Source organism: Leuresthes tenuis, unplaced genomic scaffold (assembly GCF_036924035.1).
Source record: "Leuresthes tenuis unplaced genomic scaffold, fLeuTen1.0.hap1 SCAF_15, whole genome shotgun sequence".
NCBI lineage: Eukaryota > Metazoa > Chordata > Actinopteri > Atheriniformes > Atherinopsidae > Leuresthes > Leuresthes tenuis.
The window spans coordinates 16551086-16570777 of record NW_027325369.1 but is presented as its reverse complement, the minus strand read 5'-3'; the positions used below and the strand labels follow the sequence as shown (position 1 = coordinate 16570777).

At 44.3% G+C, this 19692-nt stretch overlaps 1 protein-coding gene across 1 annotated transcript in view; it reads right to left on the bottom strand.

The window, feature by feature from the left end:
• stard9 (StAR-related lipid transfer (START) domain containing 9) overlaps window positions 1–19692 on the bottom strand; it is a 36708-nt gene that overhangs the window by 5257 nt on the left and 11759 nt on the right. Inside the window, exons 4-26 of the mRNA XM_072364691.1 lie at window positions 16987–17103; window positions 16805–16837; window positions 16612–16673; window positions 16005–16117; window positions 14496–14638; window positions 14339–14406; window positions 14046–14143; window positions 13697–13906; window positions 13349–13446; window positions 13182–13259; window positions 12828–12905; window positions 12523–12702; window positions 11522–11573; window positions 11134–11259; window positions 10389–10471; window positions 10110–10171; window positions 9506–9699; window positions 8852–9332; window positions 1942–8679; window positions 1505–1708; window positions 1224–1407; window positions 822–965; window positions 602–701 (exon numbers count right to left, since the gene is read on the bottom strand). Coding sequence (XP_072220792.1) covers window positions 602–701; window positions 822–965; window positions 1224–1407; window positions 1505–1708; window positions 1942–8679; window positions 8852–9332; window positions 9506–9699; window positions 10110–10171; window positions 10389–10471; window positions 11134–11259; window positions 11522–11573; window positions 12523–12702; window positions 12828–12905; window positions 13182–13259; window positions 13349–13446; window positions 13697–13906; window positions 14046–14143; window positions 14339–14406; window positions 14496–14638; window positions 16005–16117; window positions 16612–16673; window positions 16805–16837; window positions 16987–17103 — 9646 coding nt within the window. The remainder of the gene's footprint in view (window positions 1–601; window positions 702–821; window positions 966–1223; window positions 1408–1504; window positions 1709–1941; window positions 8680–8851; window positions 9333–9505; window positions 9700–10109; window positions 10172–10388; window positions 10472–11133; window positions 11260–11521; window positions 11574–12522; window positions 12703–12827; window positions 12906–13181; window positions 13260–13348; window positions 13447–13696; window positions 13907–14045; window positions 14144–14338; window positions 14407–14495; window positions 14639–16004; window positions 16118–16611; window positions 16674–16804; window positions 16838–16986; window positions 17104–19692) is intronic.

Here is a 19692-nt window from a genome sequence, read left to right as displayed (position 1 = left end):
TGTCACTTGTTTTAATCCATAATAGAAGAGAATGAAAGGAAGAAGCCCAGAACTGACAAGTTGAAAAGGGGAATTTCGCCACCTAGTGTCGCGGCGTTGGACAAACGTCGATCAATAACTCCCTCGTGCATGCATAATTAAATGGCCAGCTTTAACTCTAAACATAGTGACTTAACTGAGCATCTAAACATACTGACTGACACTGGTGACAGACCTCGGCAAAAATAGTGGGCAAGTCAACAAAAACTCGGGCAACATTTGTGGCAAATTCATCGTATAAAATCAGTGCAATCTGTTGGTTTCCTTAGCAAGGATATTATTTTTGAATAGGCTCCATATAAATTAATTGGATTATGATTACAATGAATTGAATTCCAATTGGCTTGAATTGGACTATATTACTTAAGTGCCTTGAGATGACAATTGTTGTAATCTGGCGTTATATAAATAAAATTGAATTGAAATTAGTCCCTCAAGTTTGCCAGAGAAGTCAAAATCTAGAGGTTGGAATGGTTATAACTCAGACTTTTCTGTCCAAACAACTGAACAACTGTTTTTCTCGCGTCCGTTTGAGGTTTGCAAGTGATTTTTTTGCCCTTACCCTGAGCTGACAGCCAGGCTCGCTGTGTCTTCACACTCTGAGTCCCATTTATAGGAGGGCGTGTCGTCAGCTTTGGTCCTTCGTCCTTTAACCCTGTGATCTGAACATAGACACGGTGTTGAGTTATCTATTGTATAAGGCCCTATCCTTTACATTCTCAAACAGTTCTTGACCTCAGTTTTTTCAAGTTTACTGTATTTTGCACATTGAATGCACCGACCTGTCCAGTTAAAGCTGGTCTGTAATGCAGGAGCTGAGCAGTGTTCCCACTGTTATACCCTGATGTTGGTCCAGAGGACAGACTCAGACTGGATCCCGTGCACAAAGTGCTGTTGCTGATTCGTGTCCGATGCTTTAGATCATCCTGCATACAATGAATCAGCTGGAGTCAAGATTACTGTATTCCTACAGCCCATGTTATTCTGCTGTCCTCCAGCCATACACTCGTTGTTTAGACCAAGGGAAGGTCGGGGGCTCATGGTGAAAAGGAACCAAAAAAAAAGTATTTCATTCATTTCTGAACACACCTGAAGGCAATCTCAAATTGCTTTCTATAGGTCTGAACCAATATGTCATATCACACTTGGAGAAATTGGATTAAGATTCTGCAGTGATAACTGACCTTAATATCCTGAGACAGGGCCTGCTGCTGTAGCCTCCTCTTCTCTAACTCGGTCCTCTCTCGCAGTCGTTCTCGTGCCTTTGCGATCTCTGTCCTGGCTTCTTCCCGAGCTCGGCCGTAGTCACGCAACAGCTGCTCAATGTCAGATGGATACTGTCCCTCTTCTCTTTGAGGATCTGGAAATCTATGGTACAGAAAATGTAGCGGAAAATTAAACCGCCATCCTGCTTGTAGACGCCTTTTCAATGTTATTCAAACATTGGAGGAACCGAGAGTCTCACCTGGTGCTGTCTATCACCTCTTGGCGGAGCTGCTGAAGGCACTCCATGCGCCGACTGGGCGGGGCAGCAGACCCCTTAGAGGAGGAAACTGCCTCTTGAAGAGAGGAGCCTGGATGTTTGCTGGGACTCAGGCTACGAGCTCGTCGATAAGTCCGGAGGCGTTCCTCCCTCTCCTGCCTCAAGCCCTCAATGCTCCGACGGTGCCTGAGAGGATCACAAAAATAAAATACTGGAATAATAACATATCAAGTACCCAAGTATGCTGTTCATTGAAAGCAAGCATTAAGTGCCAGGTCAGATTTTTAGCTTAAAAGTTAAACTGCTACGGTACAAGCAGTGTATAAAGTCACATGAATCTTTTAATCCAACTCTACACAAAGAAGCTACTGACCAAGTTTTACTTTGCCCAGAAGTATTTGGGTCAACTCTGTGCTTACCGATCATACAGCTGCTGTTTGGTAGGAGCAGAGGTCGGTGGTTGCAGCTCCTCTTTGGACCTTGGGGACAGCATCTTCAACAGAGCATCGGTTTCTCCCAGCCCATAATGGAGCTTGGCCTCTGTGAGCTCCACGGTCAAAGGAGTCGGGTTGGTGCCGAGGTTAAAAGCCGCCATCACCTGCTCTCTCTCCCGTCGCAGCTTCATGATCTCTTTTGCTCTTCTGTCACCGTGTGCGACAGCCTCCGCATTTAAACCAGCACTCTCCATCTCACCCCACTCAGCGCAGTGTCTGTGGTCCGTCCTCTGCAATGTCGGCAGTTTGTCTGGACATTTTGATTGTTGATTGACGCCCGACCAGTTGGTGAATTTGTTGTGCATGGGCAGGTCCTCTGGGACTCTCTGATGGTCCTCACAAAGAAACACACTGGTGGCAGGTTCCATGTTGACAAGGACTTCCGTGTTGCACTCACTGGGCACCACTGACATAATGTCATCCTCTTTAACTTGGTCTCTCTTATCACTGACTGGGGACGGATTGTAGGAATCAACACAAAAACCGCCAGAATTAACCGTGAATTTAGTCTCCCGCTGCGTATTCACACCAGTCAGACTTAATGTGGGAGGAATGTGGTTCTGCAAAACTAAACCACTCAACGAAGTAGAGCTCATCCACTGCTGGGAGGTCACGTGCCATTTGGAGCCGGGCTGGTGGTCGTCCTCGTAGCTCCCATTCCTCTTGCTAATGTCTGCACATCTATCCAGTGATGATCTAAGGCTTGAAGAGCACTTTTCCGATTCTTTAGAACAAATCACTTCGCTCACCTTCTCCAGAGATACGGTTTCTGATTTATTGGACGAAACATCACAATCTCGCCTGGGACTTTGATTGCCATCTGAAACAGAGGGAATGGTCAGGCTGTCTTCCTCAGAGGGCTGGTGTGTATTTTTAAGCCTGTATTTTGGAGGACAGACTGCTGATTGTTTTCCTCGTTGCCTGGACCTTGTTCCCACGGTAATAATGGGAGATGATGCACGGTCTGTGTACGTAGCATGTTTCTTTGCAACAGTAGACGGACCTTTTGTTAAAGGTGGGCTGGGATTTTCTTCACAGCAGTTTTTTGATGACCTGGGGCCAATTTCAGACATTAAAGCACTTCTGCGGCCCAGCGCCTCTGGAGTGCTCAGCTTTGAGACTCGGGATGAGGCAGATCTTACACGCCTGTAACAATCAACAGCAGTTATCGCCCACGGTGTTTCCAGATGGTCAATCTCTGACTGAGGGGCCGCAGAACTGTTAAACCTCAGGTCAGGTGTACTCTGCATCTTTTTGTCTGCGTAGGTTTTCCTTTCCGCAACACACTGTGCATTTTGACCTGGAGAAACGCTGACAACCTCAGATCCAATCACTTTCACGATCACATTGACCTCATGAGATTTAGAGTTTTCTCTGGGTGTTTGACGAACAGCTTCACTCTCTGATGGGGCTACAAGCTCTTCAGTCTGGATCCCAACATCTGAGGCTGTTTGAGTTGAGCAGTCACTGACCTCAGTGCAGGAGATGCTACGATTTGGCGAGTTAAAGCTCCTTCTTGGACTTGACTTGTGGACTTCACCTGTCCTCATTCCCTGGACGTCTCCCAGCAAGTCAGAAGTGCTGTCGATTAGCTTGGAGAGGTGAGCTGACATGCTTTCCATACTTGCCCATGTTGGGGATTCTTTAACATCCACTTGGCTTTTCGTGGAAGAGGGAACATCAGTGCTGCTCCTTTTGTGACGATCTTTCCTCTTTGGTGCACTGCTGCTGTTACTATTAACTCTCTGAAGCCCACGCTCCGTTTGAGTACTGTGTTCACATGTCCTCCTCCTTCGTACCTGCAGGTTGCTTGCCTGAGACTCTTGCTCAGATGAATATACAAACACGATTTCATCCACTTGACTGGAGCTGTTGCCAAAGCCACCAGAAATATCATTACCTGAAGAGCTGCTGTTTACTGTCAGACTAGCAAGGTGGCTGTGGACGTCCGTGGATGCTTGTTGACATGGAGTAAGCTGCGAGGATGCTTTTACTTTATAATCCTCCATACTGCTAAGTGTACTGGAGAGCCCCTTGTTGGTGGCATATGTGCTCAGGTGGGAGTTAAAGGGAGAGTTCTGCCCATTCAAACCATTATCAACACTGCAGCACCTTGTTATACGTTTTTCAGAGTTGTTTAAAAGTGGAGATTTGCAGGATAGGTCAGCAGCACTTCCAAATGCGGGGTTCTTAAAGCAGTGTTGGTTTGAGTCGCTGTCTTGCCAGTGGTGAACAAAAGGGTTGATGTCACTAGATGCAAAATGAATGGGGGAGTCCTGACATTTAGGTGGAAGTTGTTCTTCATTTCTCTCTGCATACAGGCTTATGTTTTCCTCTTCTTTCTTCTGGGACACTGTGTGAGGATGTAAAGAGCATCTTTCTTGGGTGTAAATTGTAAGTTTAACCTCACTTTTACCAGCAATCCCATCAGAGGTGATCATTTTAGACTTACTTGCGGACACTGAAGTAAACTTTTCGGCATTGCCATTATTCTCAGTGCCCAGCTTAACCCATTTGGATGTCAGCCTGCTGTGATACATTCTGGTGGCTTTTTTACTCCCTTCGTCCTCATCTGACGACTTATGAGAAGAGTCAGAGGAAGAAAGGGGATAGGTTTTGATGTTAGATTTTCTGAGTCTCTTGGTTTTGTTTTTTTTAGGCACGAGAGCAGGATTACCTGGTGTAACACCGGCTGCATTTACATCAGCATCTCTAGAAATGAAAGATCCACAGCAAACTGCATTTTTAATGCCACTTTTCGGAGGAATTTCGACTCCTTCAGCAGATGCAGAAGTACTTTTAGATGTTGACACTTCTAACAGCACCTCATCCCGTGGCACGGATTGATTCATCCGAGCTTCTTTGCCCCGTCTCAACGCACGAGCATCTCTACTGCTCGTTTGAGGATGTTCCTCAGAGTTCTCTTTGTAATTCATGTTGACAACAAAAGTCTGAGCCAAGATCTCGGAACGCATTTGTCGACAGCTGAGCTGATCCGGTGCTGTGATGAAAGGTTTATCTCTTAACCAGTGGTCCACTTCAACGTTCTCTTCATGGACAGGGTTATGAGTGATCTGGCTGCAGTGATGCGTGGCAGCTTTGAACTCATGTAACCCCCCATCACTTAATAGCTTACTGGCAGCAGACATTTCTGAACTGTTCTGTGGCTTTTGAGCCGTCTTTGGTGAGTTTTGTTTGGATGAATAATTGTCTCCTCTGGCACCACTGGATGCGACTTCCATACTGATATCCTCTGAAACAGTAGAGTCGCAGCTCACATTAGCACAACCTGAGTTTTGTCGATTTTGTGGGCTGGGACTCTGTGTTTGGAGCTGAGCGCTGAGATCAGCATTAAAAGCAGAGGCACTGGACCTGGTCTGACTGTCCGTGTTTCTGGAGCAAATATTGCTGATGTCCAGATCAAGAGGCGGTAGTTTGCGTTCACTCAAAACAGTCATTTCTTGCGACGGAGCACTTGTCTCCATTGTGTTTTTTAGATAATCTATACATTTTCTCTCTGAAGAGGAATCGCTTACTGAGGATGAAGCCACTGGCTCTAAAGTAGGGCTGTCAGAGTGCTCACACCCTTTTTTGCTGAACAGGCTCAGCTTTGACTCGATGTTGTTTTTTATGCTAGATGACTTCTGGGAAACACAAGCACTGAAAACTGGCTTCTTAAGAGCATCGTCAATGTTTCCTGTTACTTCAGTATATTGATGCAGGCTGCTCTCATTGCGAGGCGTTAATTCAGCTGACATATCTGATGTCAGCTGCTCAGTTGTGACCAGCGTACTGTCACTCATCACCCTCTCCACTGAAGATCCACATAAGTTTGTTTCTTCTTTCACATCATTACCCTTCTCATCTCTCAACTTTCCATGTGTCCATCTGTGTTCATCTCTATTACAGCCAAAATCGCATGTATATGATGACAAGAAATGAAGACTTTGACTCCTCTTCTGGGCACCATCTCTGCCAGTCGGTGACAATTTCATATGCTCTTTCACCACTTTAGATATCCTCAGATCAATAGCGCTACAAATGGCATCTGACTTGCATCCGTGTTTTTTATGGTCTTCATGTTTTCTGAGGCCATCGGTCTGGTATTCTTCCCCATCTGCTTCATCAGAAATGTCTTTCAGTGTTACATCTCCCTTTTTAACTACCTCATTATTTCTAACTGTGTTACCGTTCTTTGAATTATTGTCCCCATGTCCAAGCAAATGTTCAGAGTCCTCAAAGATCTGACCACTTGGTTCAAGTTGCCTGCTCCTGGCATCAGAAACTGGCAACACACCTGAAGCTACTGCGCCTTGTCCAACATTGTCATCGACACAAACAAAATCAAATCCACGGTTGTCAGGTTCCACGGCCGGCTGTTCCCTCTTTGAGTCACTGCTGTTGTTATCGCCATCGGGCCAAATACCTTCCACGCCGTCACCTGGTGTAAAGGAGAAAGTTACCAAGTCCCCGCTGTCGTCCCTTTTTGGAATTTTCAGGCTGCCCATAAAAGCGTCCTGCTGGTCTTTGTTCCTCTTCCTGGAATTTTTACAAGCCGATTTAACAACTTCCTGCTGTAGTTCAATGGACCGCAGGGTGCTTTTGGTTTCATCCGATGCAACTAATACATCTTCAGTGTTCCTTAAATGACAGCGCTGTGCACCTCTCACCTTTTCTGCCACAACATCTGGTGTTTCCTCTTTAATGGAAGGCTTGAAAGGATTCACTGCACCATGCAGCTCTTCCATTTCAACGTGGTTGGTGGAATTTGCAGGAAAATGCACAAGTGATGGAAAGCCTGAGGTACACATGTCAGTGTCAGAGGATGTTGTGATGTCAGCAGCTTCCGTATCGGACACAACTGTAGACTCCGGAAATGACTGTAATACTGCTTGTATGGTTTGAAGAATCTCTGTTGGTGGAAAAGACGCAGTTTTATCTGAAGTGGGCACAGATGATGGATGTCTGCTACAGTCTGAGCTTTCCATAAAGGTTTTTCTCAAATGTTTTGACTGTTCTAAGTGCTCTAAACAAAATGCTCCACCCTCATGGTTACCTGACATCAGTGCATCTTGTGGTGTCGCAATAACTCGAGAGTCCCTTAAAACCTCCAGGCTGTTTTCCTGCACTGTAATGTTTATATCCTCAGTGCTGATGGAGGTAGAACTATAGCTTCTAAATCCACTCTGTGAGTCTGAGAGATTCATGCTAATGGGACTTGGACTGCTGCTGCTCTCTGCATGTCTGAGCATTAATTTTCTTTGGAAAGGCAGAAAGTCCCTGTCAATCCTGGGACTTTCAGCTGCATCTGTGGAGGACCACGCGTCAGTGAGAGCCAGCAAGTTTTCTGGCTCCCTCGCACTGCAGCTGCTCAGAGAGCTGCCGGTCGAAGTGGTTTGCATGTTCCCAAAGTCCTCGGCCAATTTATGTACAGCGTCTCTGCCTCTGGAATCCACCATTAAGGAGCTCTGAGAAGTGGGCTTCCTTGTTGTATCATTTGGTCTCATCTTTAAAGGGGCTTGCTGGCTCCAATGTGCCTCTGTTGTGATTCCAGGAGGTTTCTGAGAGAAGTCCAAAACCAAACTGGTCTCTGCATGCTTGCTCTGTATGGATGAACGGCCAGAATCTTTCACCAGTGAGTAAGTTGGTACCACTGTTTGTTTCCTTCTCTGCACTGTTGAGAATGTCACACTGTTCTCTGTCGTCAATGAATCTTTAGACATCTCACTGTCTTCACTCTCTGTTTCACTCAGGGCTGCATCCTCGTGTCTCAGCTGCTCCGCGAGGGCCGTCGCGTAAGCAGAGGACAGAGAGTCGAGAGAGAAAAGGCTTTCGCAGTCTGATGTTCCTTCATTCCTCTCTTCTTGGTATTCTTCCCATCCAACCAAAGCCCGCTGTCTGTCTATCCATCTGCTGGTCTTGCTCATCAAAGCCTCGGTGCTATGCCACCGCCTCTGTCTGACACCCTCAAACGCAGCACTCCGATCAAGCTCCTCACATGAGACGGCACTTTTGATGGCAACTTTGCTTTGACTCATTTTTGGGTCTTTAAGACTCTTGTCTGCTCTTTGTCTCCAGGGAAATTTACCTGCTATCCTCCCAAGAGGCCTAAGGACTCGTCCTCCCTTCACACCTGGGGGTGGTTTTCTGAAAACTGTAGACAGAACAGTTTTTATCCTCGGCCCCACAGAATGAGACAGAGATTTGCTGATGGTTTCTAGTCGATTGTGTCCTGCATTATACGAGCTTTTCGCGTTCATAGAAGAGCCCTTCTCAGACTCTGGTTTGTCTGTTGTGGATCCCTGTATATTTTCCTTGCTGAGTGGCAGTAAAGCAGTTCCGAGTGGTGATTTCAGTCTTACAGCTGTGTTCTGGTTCAATCGTCTTTTAAAAGACAAGTCTCGGTTTGGCAGCAGAGGCTTTCTTTCTGGCCGTCCCAGACACGGCTGAGCTTGTGGCTCCTCTTTGGCAGGTTGTGTGATGTTTTCCGGGGAGCTTACTTTACTGGACTGGTTTTGTCCAGAGAAGAAAGAGCCAGAACAACTTTGGGTTCTTTCCCGTGGAAGACACTCATCCGAAACCCACTTCCTGCTGCCAATGGAATCAGATGTTGTGGATGGATTTAAAGTCCTTTCTGTGGATTTGTCTCTCTTGAGGAAGTGTCTGTTGATCGGAGACAAAGAAAAAGTAGAGTCAAAATTGAGGAGATTTACATTCAGCAAAGGTTTACAAAGTATAAACAACTACAAAACAACACATAAATCAAAGCTGCAGAAAAGTACAGACTGTGTAAAGTTGCTTCCTCTGCCTGATGCATTTGACTCCACATACTTACTTGAAGATAGGCGTGCGCTGTGGATAGAGCCGGGACAAAAGATCTGCTGAAAACGAGTGTCTACGATGACCAATGGTGTTTTCTTTGCCCTTTGAGGGGGATCCCAGCTCAGGAGACTCAGGGCTCTCTGGTCCAGCAGGAAGCCTCTTTTCCAGCTGCTGTAACTCTCTCTTAGCATCCAACAAATGCCGCTTGTTGGCAATTCTCTCCAGCTGGTAGCGCAGCTTTTTCCGACGGATGCGGCTCTCGGCACGGCAAAGGGCATGATGCTTTAGTAGCTCATCTTGCACTGCCTCCTTCCTGGCCCTTACCACCAGGGATGGACAGTCCACAACAGAATCTCCCTGACCCCCGAACACCTGACTTGTTAGCTTCTCCAGAAGCGGAGCAGGCAGGAGGTCTGCTTGAACTCCAGACTCTCGGGTGACTATTTGCTCTGCAGATGTCAGGCGATGTTTCTCCTGCAGAATCCACTGCTGGACTGTAAAAAGATGTCATTTATAAGCATTTTAATACTTTCTGCAAACACAGTGTTGTTCACGATATTGGATATACTTTTGATATCTATTTTGGTTTAAAAACAGATGCAATTTAAAAATGTAATGTGATATCTGCAGTAATACCAATACTGGAGATTGCAGAAAGAATGCTTACTTTCCGTGTGCTGCTGTTGAAGGTAGGCTTGCTCCCTCTCCAGCTCCCTCTCTGTCCGTCTCTGCTCAGCCTGGATCTCCTGTCTTAAACTCTCCACGTAGCGCTTCTGCTCCTCTACTCGTTGCCTGACAGCAGGCTCCTCAGTGGGAGAGAGACAGTCACCCGGCTGCTGTGGGAGCTTCAGTTCTTTGAAACTATTCAACAGGCATAGACACACAGAATGAGAAAGAATAAAGATATAAGTTAATTACAAAAAAGTAAAGCCTTTCTTTTTTTGTTACCTCACCAAAGTATAGCTTGAAAGCTGGGATTAAAGTTTGCTGATAAAGCGGCAGTGGAGGGTGCTGTCAGCTGTAACTAAGCAACCTGCGAGTCTGAACCGTAAACAGCTAACTGGGATTGTTCAAAGGGTGGGGGCTAATGGAAACAGATGAAGCATCGGTCTATTTCTGCAGCGCGAACACTGCTATACGTCTTAACTTTTATCAAATATGTATGTTGGGAGTTTGCAGAATAGGATCTCTCTGTACACCACATGAATGATGAATATTGCCCTAGGAAATTGTTTTTGTTCTGTGTTTTTGTGTTTGGGGGCAGAATTTACCTGCCATCTGGAGTCAGGGGGCAAAAGTCAGAGTAGGCGCAGGTCATGCCACCTTCACTGGCCTGAGAACAGCCCAAAAAATAAAAGCAATTTTAATGTTACAAGAAACAACATCAACCCTACCACACAGACAGAAATGATCAGCAACAACTTTGAGTATCATCAGCATTTAAACACGCAGCCCGATCATCTGCTCCCCATAAACATTATCATGACTGCGATCTTACTCAAAGGCGTCATTTTCTTTTTCATTTTCATTTTCAGGTGAGCAGCACCTACCCGCCTCCGTTCCCGAAGGACTGCTGCCTCTGCCGGGTGGTTGAAGCGGAACTTATGCACTCCTCCCAAGGTAATCACTGTCCCTGGAGATAGAGCGACACATTCTTTATCACATGCTGTGCTCAGCCTGTAGCATTGTGTGGATGTGAGCTGAAGACACAGGTGTGTGTGCGGTGTGTGTGTGTGTGCGTAAGCAGTGGTTTGGGGTGTGTTGTAAATAGCAAGAGTGTTTATGAGTGTGTGTCTGCACTATCATCCTCGGGACGACTCTGGGCATATATAAGTGTGCGTGCAGTACATATATATAACTGCACCTTGACCCACATCTGATGATGAATGTTTTTGTGGATACGTGCGCAGACATAACCATAGACTAACCTATATTTGATATCAACTATAAAAGGTACCATTACAGGCAGGTACTACTACTACACTGCTGCATGTATTCCAGGTCATATTTTCTGTGACTGACAGTACGTTACAAAAGCAGCAGGGCAGAAAATATATAATCTTTCCCCTGCTTACATCTCACTCATATGTTCTTTTGACATTTGGCAGTTAAAAGTTAGAATCTTGTTTAATAATAAAAAAAACACATTTATTCAACTGTTCTGATTAAATTGATGGCTCAGATAAGAAATGAAAGCATGCAGTCGAACCCAAAAACTCTGCGTCACTGGTGGGAGAAACATCCACTGGGACCAGACAGTGTGAACAAAGTGTTTTTCTACAGATATGAACTGACCTTGAGCCAGTCTGCAGGCCTCGGTGACCTCTCTGTCGTTGAGCAGGCAGACGCAGCCCGCCAGCGGTCTGACCGTTACCACACCCCTGTGGTTTTCAATCTCACAGCTGGCACTGCCCTGCAGGACTATAAACAGAAGCCAGAGATACATTCACACGTTTTGATACAGAAAAATATACCGATGCCAGCTACATACAGCAAAAAAATAAAAAATTCAACGTAACTGCAGATTTCAGGGTTTACCGCTCATTCTCAGATAGTAGCTATCATTTATGTCTGCCGTTGATACATTGATGCCCTGCCTTCACATACTGTATGAAGTATGAATCTTTAGGGCTTCTGTGAATCTACAGCTCTCAGTCTGCATATTTCTAAGAGTAACTTATACCTATTTGTGGCTCTTTAAACTGGTCCTGAGGTCCAATGTAGGTAACGCCTTCCTGTAACAAAACAAAAAAACATATATGAGTGGTAATTGTACCTCAGATGCACATAAACTAATACATTAAAACAACCTCTGTGCACACTGTGCGTCTCCTGGCTCAAAATGTACACAATAATTTCCTAAGAACTGTTTTTCGTCCTAATCTTTGTCTTATCTGACTTAAAGAATTGTTTACTTGTACAGTCTTATCTAAAAGGATTAAAAGCTTTCTTATATGGTGTCAGGACCACATGTGCTCCCAGGTGGCCACAGCTCTCACATGCAGGAAGCAGCGTAATTGTCAGGCCTAAGGGTATGCTTGTCATTGTCAGAATCAGGACAGCTTAAGCTCCCCCGAGTCCTAGCCTCAGAACTAAGAGCCTTTTATCAAACCGAGCTCCATGCAACGCAGAAGACACACACTGACGCACACAGAAGGAAACTGACAGGACGGTGGGAAGATGGAGTAAAAAGTAAAAGCGGTAGAGACGCACCTTTTCTCAAGAGTTTGAGTTTTTTGTTTGTTTGTTTTGTAGAACAGAAAGAAATAGTATGGGGAGGAGAAGAGGAATCTAGATAGAAAAACAAAGAAGGTTTTAGTCAGGAGAGCAGACAAAGAGAGAACTTTGAGATGTTGGAAAAGTGGAGCAAATGCAAACAGTATCTGTGAGACTTTGAATGCTGTGGTTGATGCCAACGTATATCTGCAGTGTAACGCCATATGTGTGAATGACAGTTACATGTCTAGAGGCTTAAGAAAGGAGAAACAGAAAGAAAATGCACCATCTCATACAACAGACTCATCCAATGCTATTTCTGGGAATATAAACAGCAGCTCTTATACTCGTTATTCTCAAATCTCAACAAATACACAGTGAATTATATCTAACAAGGTAACCTGACTCCACACTAACACCTGCAGTTTTTATTCATGAGCACATTTATTTGCCCTTTTATCACCATACCCTTAGGTGGTAAAAGACAACTCCTGTGCTGAGAACATCCCTATCTAGGGCAACCAGGTGTGGCTGAAGGGAACTGATGAGGAAACCGGCCCGGTCTCTGTTGATGTCCACACCGTACTGCTCCAGCAGCTCCTTCTTGTCTCTCCAGCTTTCTGACCAGTCCTTTGTCAGCTGCTCCACCTGAGGCCATGAAAATAGTCGATCAAACCAAAAACATTCAACTGACTATGAAAACACACTGGTTTGATTTATTCAAGGAAAAAGCAAAAAGAAAGTTCAAAGTATGTACGTCAACTCTGTGTTACCTTTAGTTCATTCTGTAGCACAATTTCAGAAAGATTTCCATCCCTCTCATCACTCAGGGACGGACTGGGATTACGCTGCTGTGAGTCAAGAGGGCAAAAAAAAGATCAATCAATATACTGAGCAAAGGGAAAATGTCACAAGCATCAAAATGCAGTACTGTCCTTACCACAGAGGGGATTGGAAATGCCATCATCAGACTAACCACTCTATCATAGCTTTGGCAGAAAAACTTGTAGTGAAATGTGGGAATGTCTTATTCAAAGCCTTTACACTACTAAGAATTTTTCTAACATCAGCAGGTTGTATCCCTGGAAGAATTACCACTACTCTTGAACAATGAAAGGTCACCGTACCATTTCAAAGCTGAGCAGCATGCTCTTCAGCCTGTCAATCTCCTCCCTAAGTTCCCTTATCAGTCGAACATTTGCATCCTGAACAGAAATCATATCACACATTGACCAATCAAAAACAGTTATATCGAACAATAAAACTTGCCATTTGACCGTAAAGAGCCACTGACCTCGTTAATCCGCGGCTTGTTGACAATATTTCTGGCATGGGCAGCATAGCGCAGGGTGCTCAGGGTCTCGTTGTAGCTGTTAGCAGAGGGTGACACCGCTGCAGCCCCCCAAAAAACCCCACACAAAACAAGCACAGACAAAGACACCAAAGCAACAGTTAGCGCTCATGTGACATGAACTAAGAATGACAGTTTAACTGGCGAGGCTACGTACGGTAGCAATTTCCCTATAACATAAGGTTCATTTATAGATTAATACCGTTTAGCCTCGGCAACCATTAGCTTCTGTTTATGGAAAGAAAAGAATATTTTTGTACAGTTGCTTTAGTTTGAATAAACAATACTCACTTGCGATCATGATGGTCTTGGAGTTGCCACCCAGACTGTCTTTCAGCAGCCAGGTCAGGACTGAGTCTCTGTAGGGAATGAAGCAGTGCCTTCTTCCACCTCCACCTCCTCCAGACTGGGAGCTGCTGTGGCTTCCAACCGTGCTGCTGTCACCCTCAGAGGCCACACTATTGATACTCTGGCAGCTGCTTGACATGTGAGAGTTCTGGGCTGTGGAGGATGTGCAGAGAATGCGTAATGAACAAAAGAATAAGAATGTCGAAGGAAAAACACTGTTGAGCACATTACGGCTTCTTAGATGTGAACTCGAAATGATCCAAATCTAAATTTGTAAAACAAAATTGTTTACCAAGAGCAGAGATGACGATGCCCAAAGTGACCAGCGATTTGTTGATGTTGGAGCCTTCTGTCAGTCTGTCCCTGCAGTAGTGGGGATCTGCTCTCTCACTGTCACACACAAAATAAGCATAACACCAGGTTTCAGTCTTAGAATTAGAAATGACTGAAAACACAAGGTTATGTAAAAAAAAAAGTTGATTTCATAAAATCTCAGGGCAAGTAGTCAACATCCAGTAGGGGGCACTTTTATCAATGAGTCAGAAAGGACTGACAAAAAATGAAAAAGATAAGGACAAAGTTCACCTCCCAGCCAAGTCCACCAGGTTAATCTTGCTGACAGTTTCTGAAGGAAGGTTATTTTGAAGGATTGCCTGCGAAGGAAAGAGAAACATCAATCATGCACAAATACTAATAATTGACTAAACAATCGTAGGACGACCATTTGACCTAATGCAACAACCTGTGTGTACTGAATGGTGAAGATGGCGTGGGATCTACTGCTGGCATCATGGTTGTGGGTCGCTGCGGTTATGCGGTTGGCGATGCCTTCCTCCAGCAGGTCCATGGCCTGTTTGCAGTCAGAGACCGCGTGCTGCGACAGGTCTGGTTAGGAGACAAACAAACAAATCAAAACTCACATCAGCACTGATAATTCTTATTTTCACAAAACTTTGTTCAAAGACAACAAAGGGCATGGGCTTATGTCCTATTCTTAATGTATGCCTGTTATGAAACTAAGGTAATCAGGTCAACTGATTAGAATGATAAAAAATAAAAAAAACTCTTATGAAACGTTCATTTAGAGCTCAAAATGTTCGAAATGTGAAAAAAAAACACCAACAGGAAACATCATTACTTCCCCCGTGGTGATTAGTAATATTTTCCCAAATCCATTTAACAAACACATGTAACAATGCTCCTCTTCTGGGTGTGAATCACACCAACTTTAAGGGCTATAAGAGCAAAGATTATTCGATGCCTCTTGGTTGTTTCATGTGGCTACATTTTTTTCCCCACTACCACACGTTTAAAAAACAAATGACAGTAAAACAGTGTTTGCTGGACAGATGTTAAGGGATAAAAGCTGCAAATCCTTAATGTGCTCTGTGTGTGGGGAAGTGTTCTCCTTGGAACCACGAGGAAATGACTTCACTTCCTCTGGTCAGTTGGGATTTCTCGTGGTGCAGACAATAAGTGGATGTGGGGCTTAAAACAGAGCGGGAGAGAGAGCTGGGCAGCTGAGTGAGTCCAAAGAAAGAGAGGAAAAAGGGTGAGGAGATGGAGGGAGAAAAAAAAGTAAGAGGAGCTAAACGGAGAACCAGGAAGTCCAGTTCTTGAACAGATCAAAAACTTAACGAGGCAACAAAATTCCACCACTGACAACATACCACAGTTTTATAAATCAAGTTTACAATGCACAGGCATTACTCAACACACTGCAGGCGGTGTTACACATCCTCTTCCAAATTACGTGTATGAGAGTAAAGAGACAGAAAATCAGCCCTTTTATTGATTCTCATCTTCACGCTGTCAACATAAAGGCAGCTTTTATAACTTTAATAAAGCACAGAGGACTGAAAGTGTTACAAAGCGGCTACACAAACTCATCATTTTTCCATATACTACAAGCAAATATCCCAATCCTAGTCTGGTAGACAGCGTCGCTGCAGGATTACATAAAAGGGACATTTCTTAAAACAGAAATCTTTTTTTATTCTTAAAGAAATTTAGCTGAAGTAAGGCCCAAGACTTCTAACTTAAATGATTCATGACGATCTGGCTTTGAGTTTTCGATGGCAAAAATAAATAAACCATCACACAGTTTGGGTGGTTCAATCGAACTTTGTGAATCCGATTCTTGCTGAAATGGAAACGGGAGAGTGCCTTTAAACTAACTTTAAACTAAGACCCCACTGGGAACCACACTTTACACAATTTAGTGCAGTTCCAGAGGCTCCAAAACCCTCACCTTGTACGTACGGCCCTTTCTCTGGATGTTCTCTGACTCTCAGGGAGGCTCTCTTCTTCTGTTCTCCGCCCCTCAGCAGGTCTCTGACTCGCTCGTTATAGATCTCCAAGAAGCTGTAAGACAGGACAACATCCTTAAGGTCACCGTCGGCCTTCGTACGTCAGGAATGAAGCGTCTGTGTCATATGACAGTCTCATCAATTACCAGATGACTTGAGTTTAACTCAGTTAGGTAAATTAATTCATTGTGTGCATCATCTACATTAAAAAAAAAAAAAAAAAAAGCTAACCTTTCTGTAATTTTGCTTTATTTGCAGAAACAAAGGACTAAGAGAGTGCAAAGGAATGTCATAATAAGTTGGATAGTAATAACAGCTACTTGAACAGGGCTTCAAATACATTTTTCCCTGTGAATGAATCACAGGAGGAACTCAGAGAGCACAACATATTCTTCATTTATTCAACATTACCTTCAATAAGTTATAGGCAGGAACATGTATTTTTAATTAGCATTTTGTTGGCTGCAGCTCCGTAGCACAAATGAACCATAAATACTTAACTAAGTCAAATATGAATTTCAACTTACACAAAAGAGCACAATTACTTACCTGATTTCTACTCTGCTTGAGTTGTTCTGGTCAGGGAAAGCATCTTCAGCTCGAAATAGACCCTTTAAGGGAAGGATAAATGCTAATTACCTTACCGTACCAAACACAGCAGAATTTAAAAAAGCAGAATGTTGATTGTGCTCAATTATCTTATGCTGTCATCTGCATGAATTGTGTTCTATATCTGTCCCACCTGGCAAATTCGAGGAGTCAGGCCGATTGAGTCCTGAGGAAAACCAGAAAAAAGAGGATGAAACATGTCAGTTTGATAGCTGTAATGCAAACTTGGTAGTTGCACTATGCGCCATATGACAGTAGTTAAAACGTTAAAAAGTGTAACGAACGCCATGCAAAGATTTCAGCATATTCCTTTACCGGAGTCCCCATCATGGTGTACGTCTTTCCAGATCCTGTTTGGCCATAAGCAAATAGACAGACATTGTAGCCCTCAGATGCTCCGGACAGCACTGACACGCCCAGGTCCTGGAACACCTGAGGAGATTACCACATACCTTCAATCACAAATACACCAAGAACGATCAAATAAGAGCTGGATAAGTAAGCAGGTGAAAGAACACAAATGCAGGTGCTCTTTTGAACTGTTTGCAATGTTAGCCTGGGTCCTTGATCCCAAAAGGATTAGTGTTTTTACATGAGGGTTGACTTACAGGGAGGTTTCGTGATCACAATGCTATGGCACTAGGCCAGTGGTGGTGGGGGGGATACTGTTCTTTCCTGATGAGGTGTTTGTGTTAGGAGCAAAAGGGTCACCTAATACTCTGGGTGAGCAACTTGAGCAGAATGTTTTGAAAGGTAAAAAGGCTAAAAGATTTACTCGGTCGGGAGAATAAACCTTGCCGCCAAAAAAAAAAACAACAACTCCGAGACAGGGGATCTTGGAAAGCCCAACTAAAAACAATCAACTTGAGGCCTTTTGTTTTCCTTCGTTCTTTGTCTGAGCTCCAGAAGCTGGAAACGAGTAGCACAAGGCCAAAACACGACCGCTCATCATCTATACCCTGAAAGTCACTCCCAGGTGATGAAAATAGCACAGATCTTTTGTTGTTGTTTTTTTTTTACAATACAATGCTCTGCTGGATGTTACTTTGACATGTACCAACCACCTAAACATTGTTGCAGACCGAACACGCTCCCAAGGCACTCCCTCAGCCGGAGGTTAGCCGTCGCAGGCCAAAAGTTGTCCTCGAACCACTTAAAGAGCAGAGCAAAAGGACATGAACCCAGATGCAAATCCAACTGAGCAGCTGGAGGAAGCAGAGGAACGCGGCTGATCCACTGAAGCTCCATGATGTAATCCACAGAACTATGACAATCTAATGCCAACATATTTTAATCAGAATTCACAGTTTACCCCGACAGATCCCACATCTACTTTTTTGACTCGCTGAACAGCTGAAACATGTCTCAGGCAATCATTTTTGGGGATAATGGAGAAGCTATTTGGTCTATAAAATCTGAGGGAAAAAAGAACTTAAAACATCCTTTACAGCTTCCTAAACCTCCAGGTAACGTCATACTCTTGTGAAGTAATGCAAAACTTGGGAGCTTTTCCATAGCACAGAAGCATTGAATTAGCAGTTATTTACCGTTGAGCCTTATCAAAGCCAAACATGCCTCATCGTGATAACAAACTGCACACTGTGCACAATGTGCAAAACGAGTGTTTATCACTATTTAAGACCCGAGGCCCCATATCGATATGGTCATATGTTACGCTCATGTTTTCACATTTCCTAACGGGTCAAAATGTCTTATTCTGGTCAGGTGTGTGTGTTCAAGTGTTCCTTACTGATCAACTCTATTGTGATCTTTACTTTGTTTATCATTGTTAAGCGAAAAGAAGCTTAACCATGTGGCCTCAGCTGCAAGCCATAAACTCAGTCCAAAGGCAACACAAGCCTTAGGGGGGGGTAGCAACCTGATCTAGACCAGACCTGAGATACAGCACATTCCCCCCCAGAACCATAACACACCCTGAGATCAGTGAGGGGTCCCCCTCCCTGGCCCCAGGCTCAAAACTGGGCCGTGGGGACTGATGGATAGGTAGATTAGGAATGTTCTCAATGTTGGCACAACCTCAAAGAATCAAACATGGGAATATTTTCAACATACCTCCCATGCGTGCGAGTGTATTTCTGACAACCAATCGTATTCAGGAGACTTGAGAACCTGGAGGAAAGCCTGTGTATACTCTTGGATTACACAATGGAGGGAATGGGTTTAGGTTGGATGTGGCTGAAAACCCTGAATGTATTCCATGCTCATCTTGGGATTGTGCGGATCTGCGTGGTGATATTCAACAGCCTTGACTTTTCTCAGAGAACTAAACGGTTCTGCACTCACATGTTGGAGGGAAAAAGGGAGAAAACTTTTTGACCAATCAAAAACCAGCATGGCTCCATAACAACCAAAAAAAACTAAATTAAGGCTCATTAGCCTGATCAACCACACAGAGAAACAGCCACATGCAGCCAGTAAAACTGTTGCCACGACCTTCTCGATGATGGTATAAATCAATCAACAGGGACCTGGGGAGAAACAACGAACACATGGGTAGGAAACCATTCTGACTACTTTAAGTGGGCTACAGTTACTGAGCAAATCAACAAGTGTTCTTAAAGCTATTGAGGACTGTATCTTACCATACTTTACAGAGAACAGCCAAACTGAGATAAAGAAAAACAAAAATAAGTTTAAAGCCTAACTAGAGTCTATTGTTTTCAATGAAGAGATTACTTTGACATGAAGGCACCTTATATAACTGTGGCTCAGTACTGGGAATCGTTACCACAAACTGTGAAGCGTGCAGTCCACTGGAGTCCAGAGCACCAAGTGTTGCCCCCAGCCTCTCGACTGAATGGAGGCTTAAACATGAAGACAAAAAGCAGCACCATCGCTGTCTTGTCTTCACCCTGCTCCTCAAAAACAGACACAGACACTCTCCCTCCTCTCAAACACAAAGAATCAATGCAGGCCTTGTTAAAGTTGACCCTTTTAAATTCACTCAGCGGGGGCCACAACAAGGCTGAGGGTCCCTGCAGGCTTTGTATAAAGGGATGG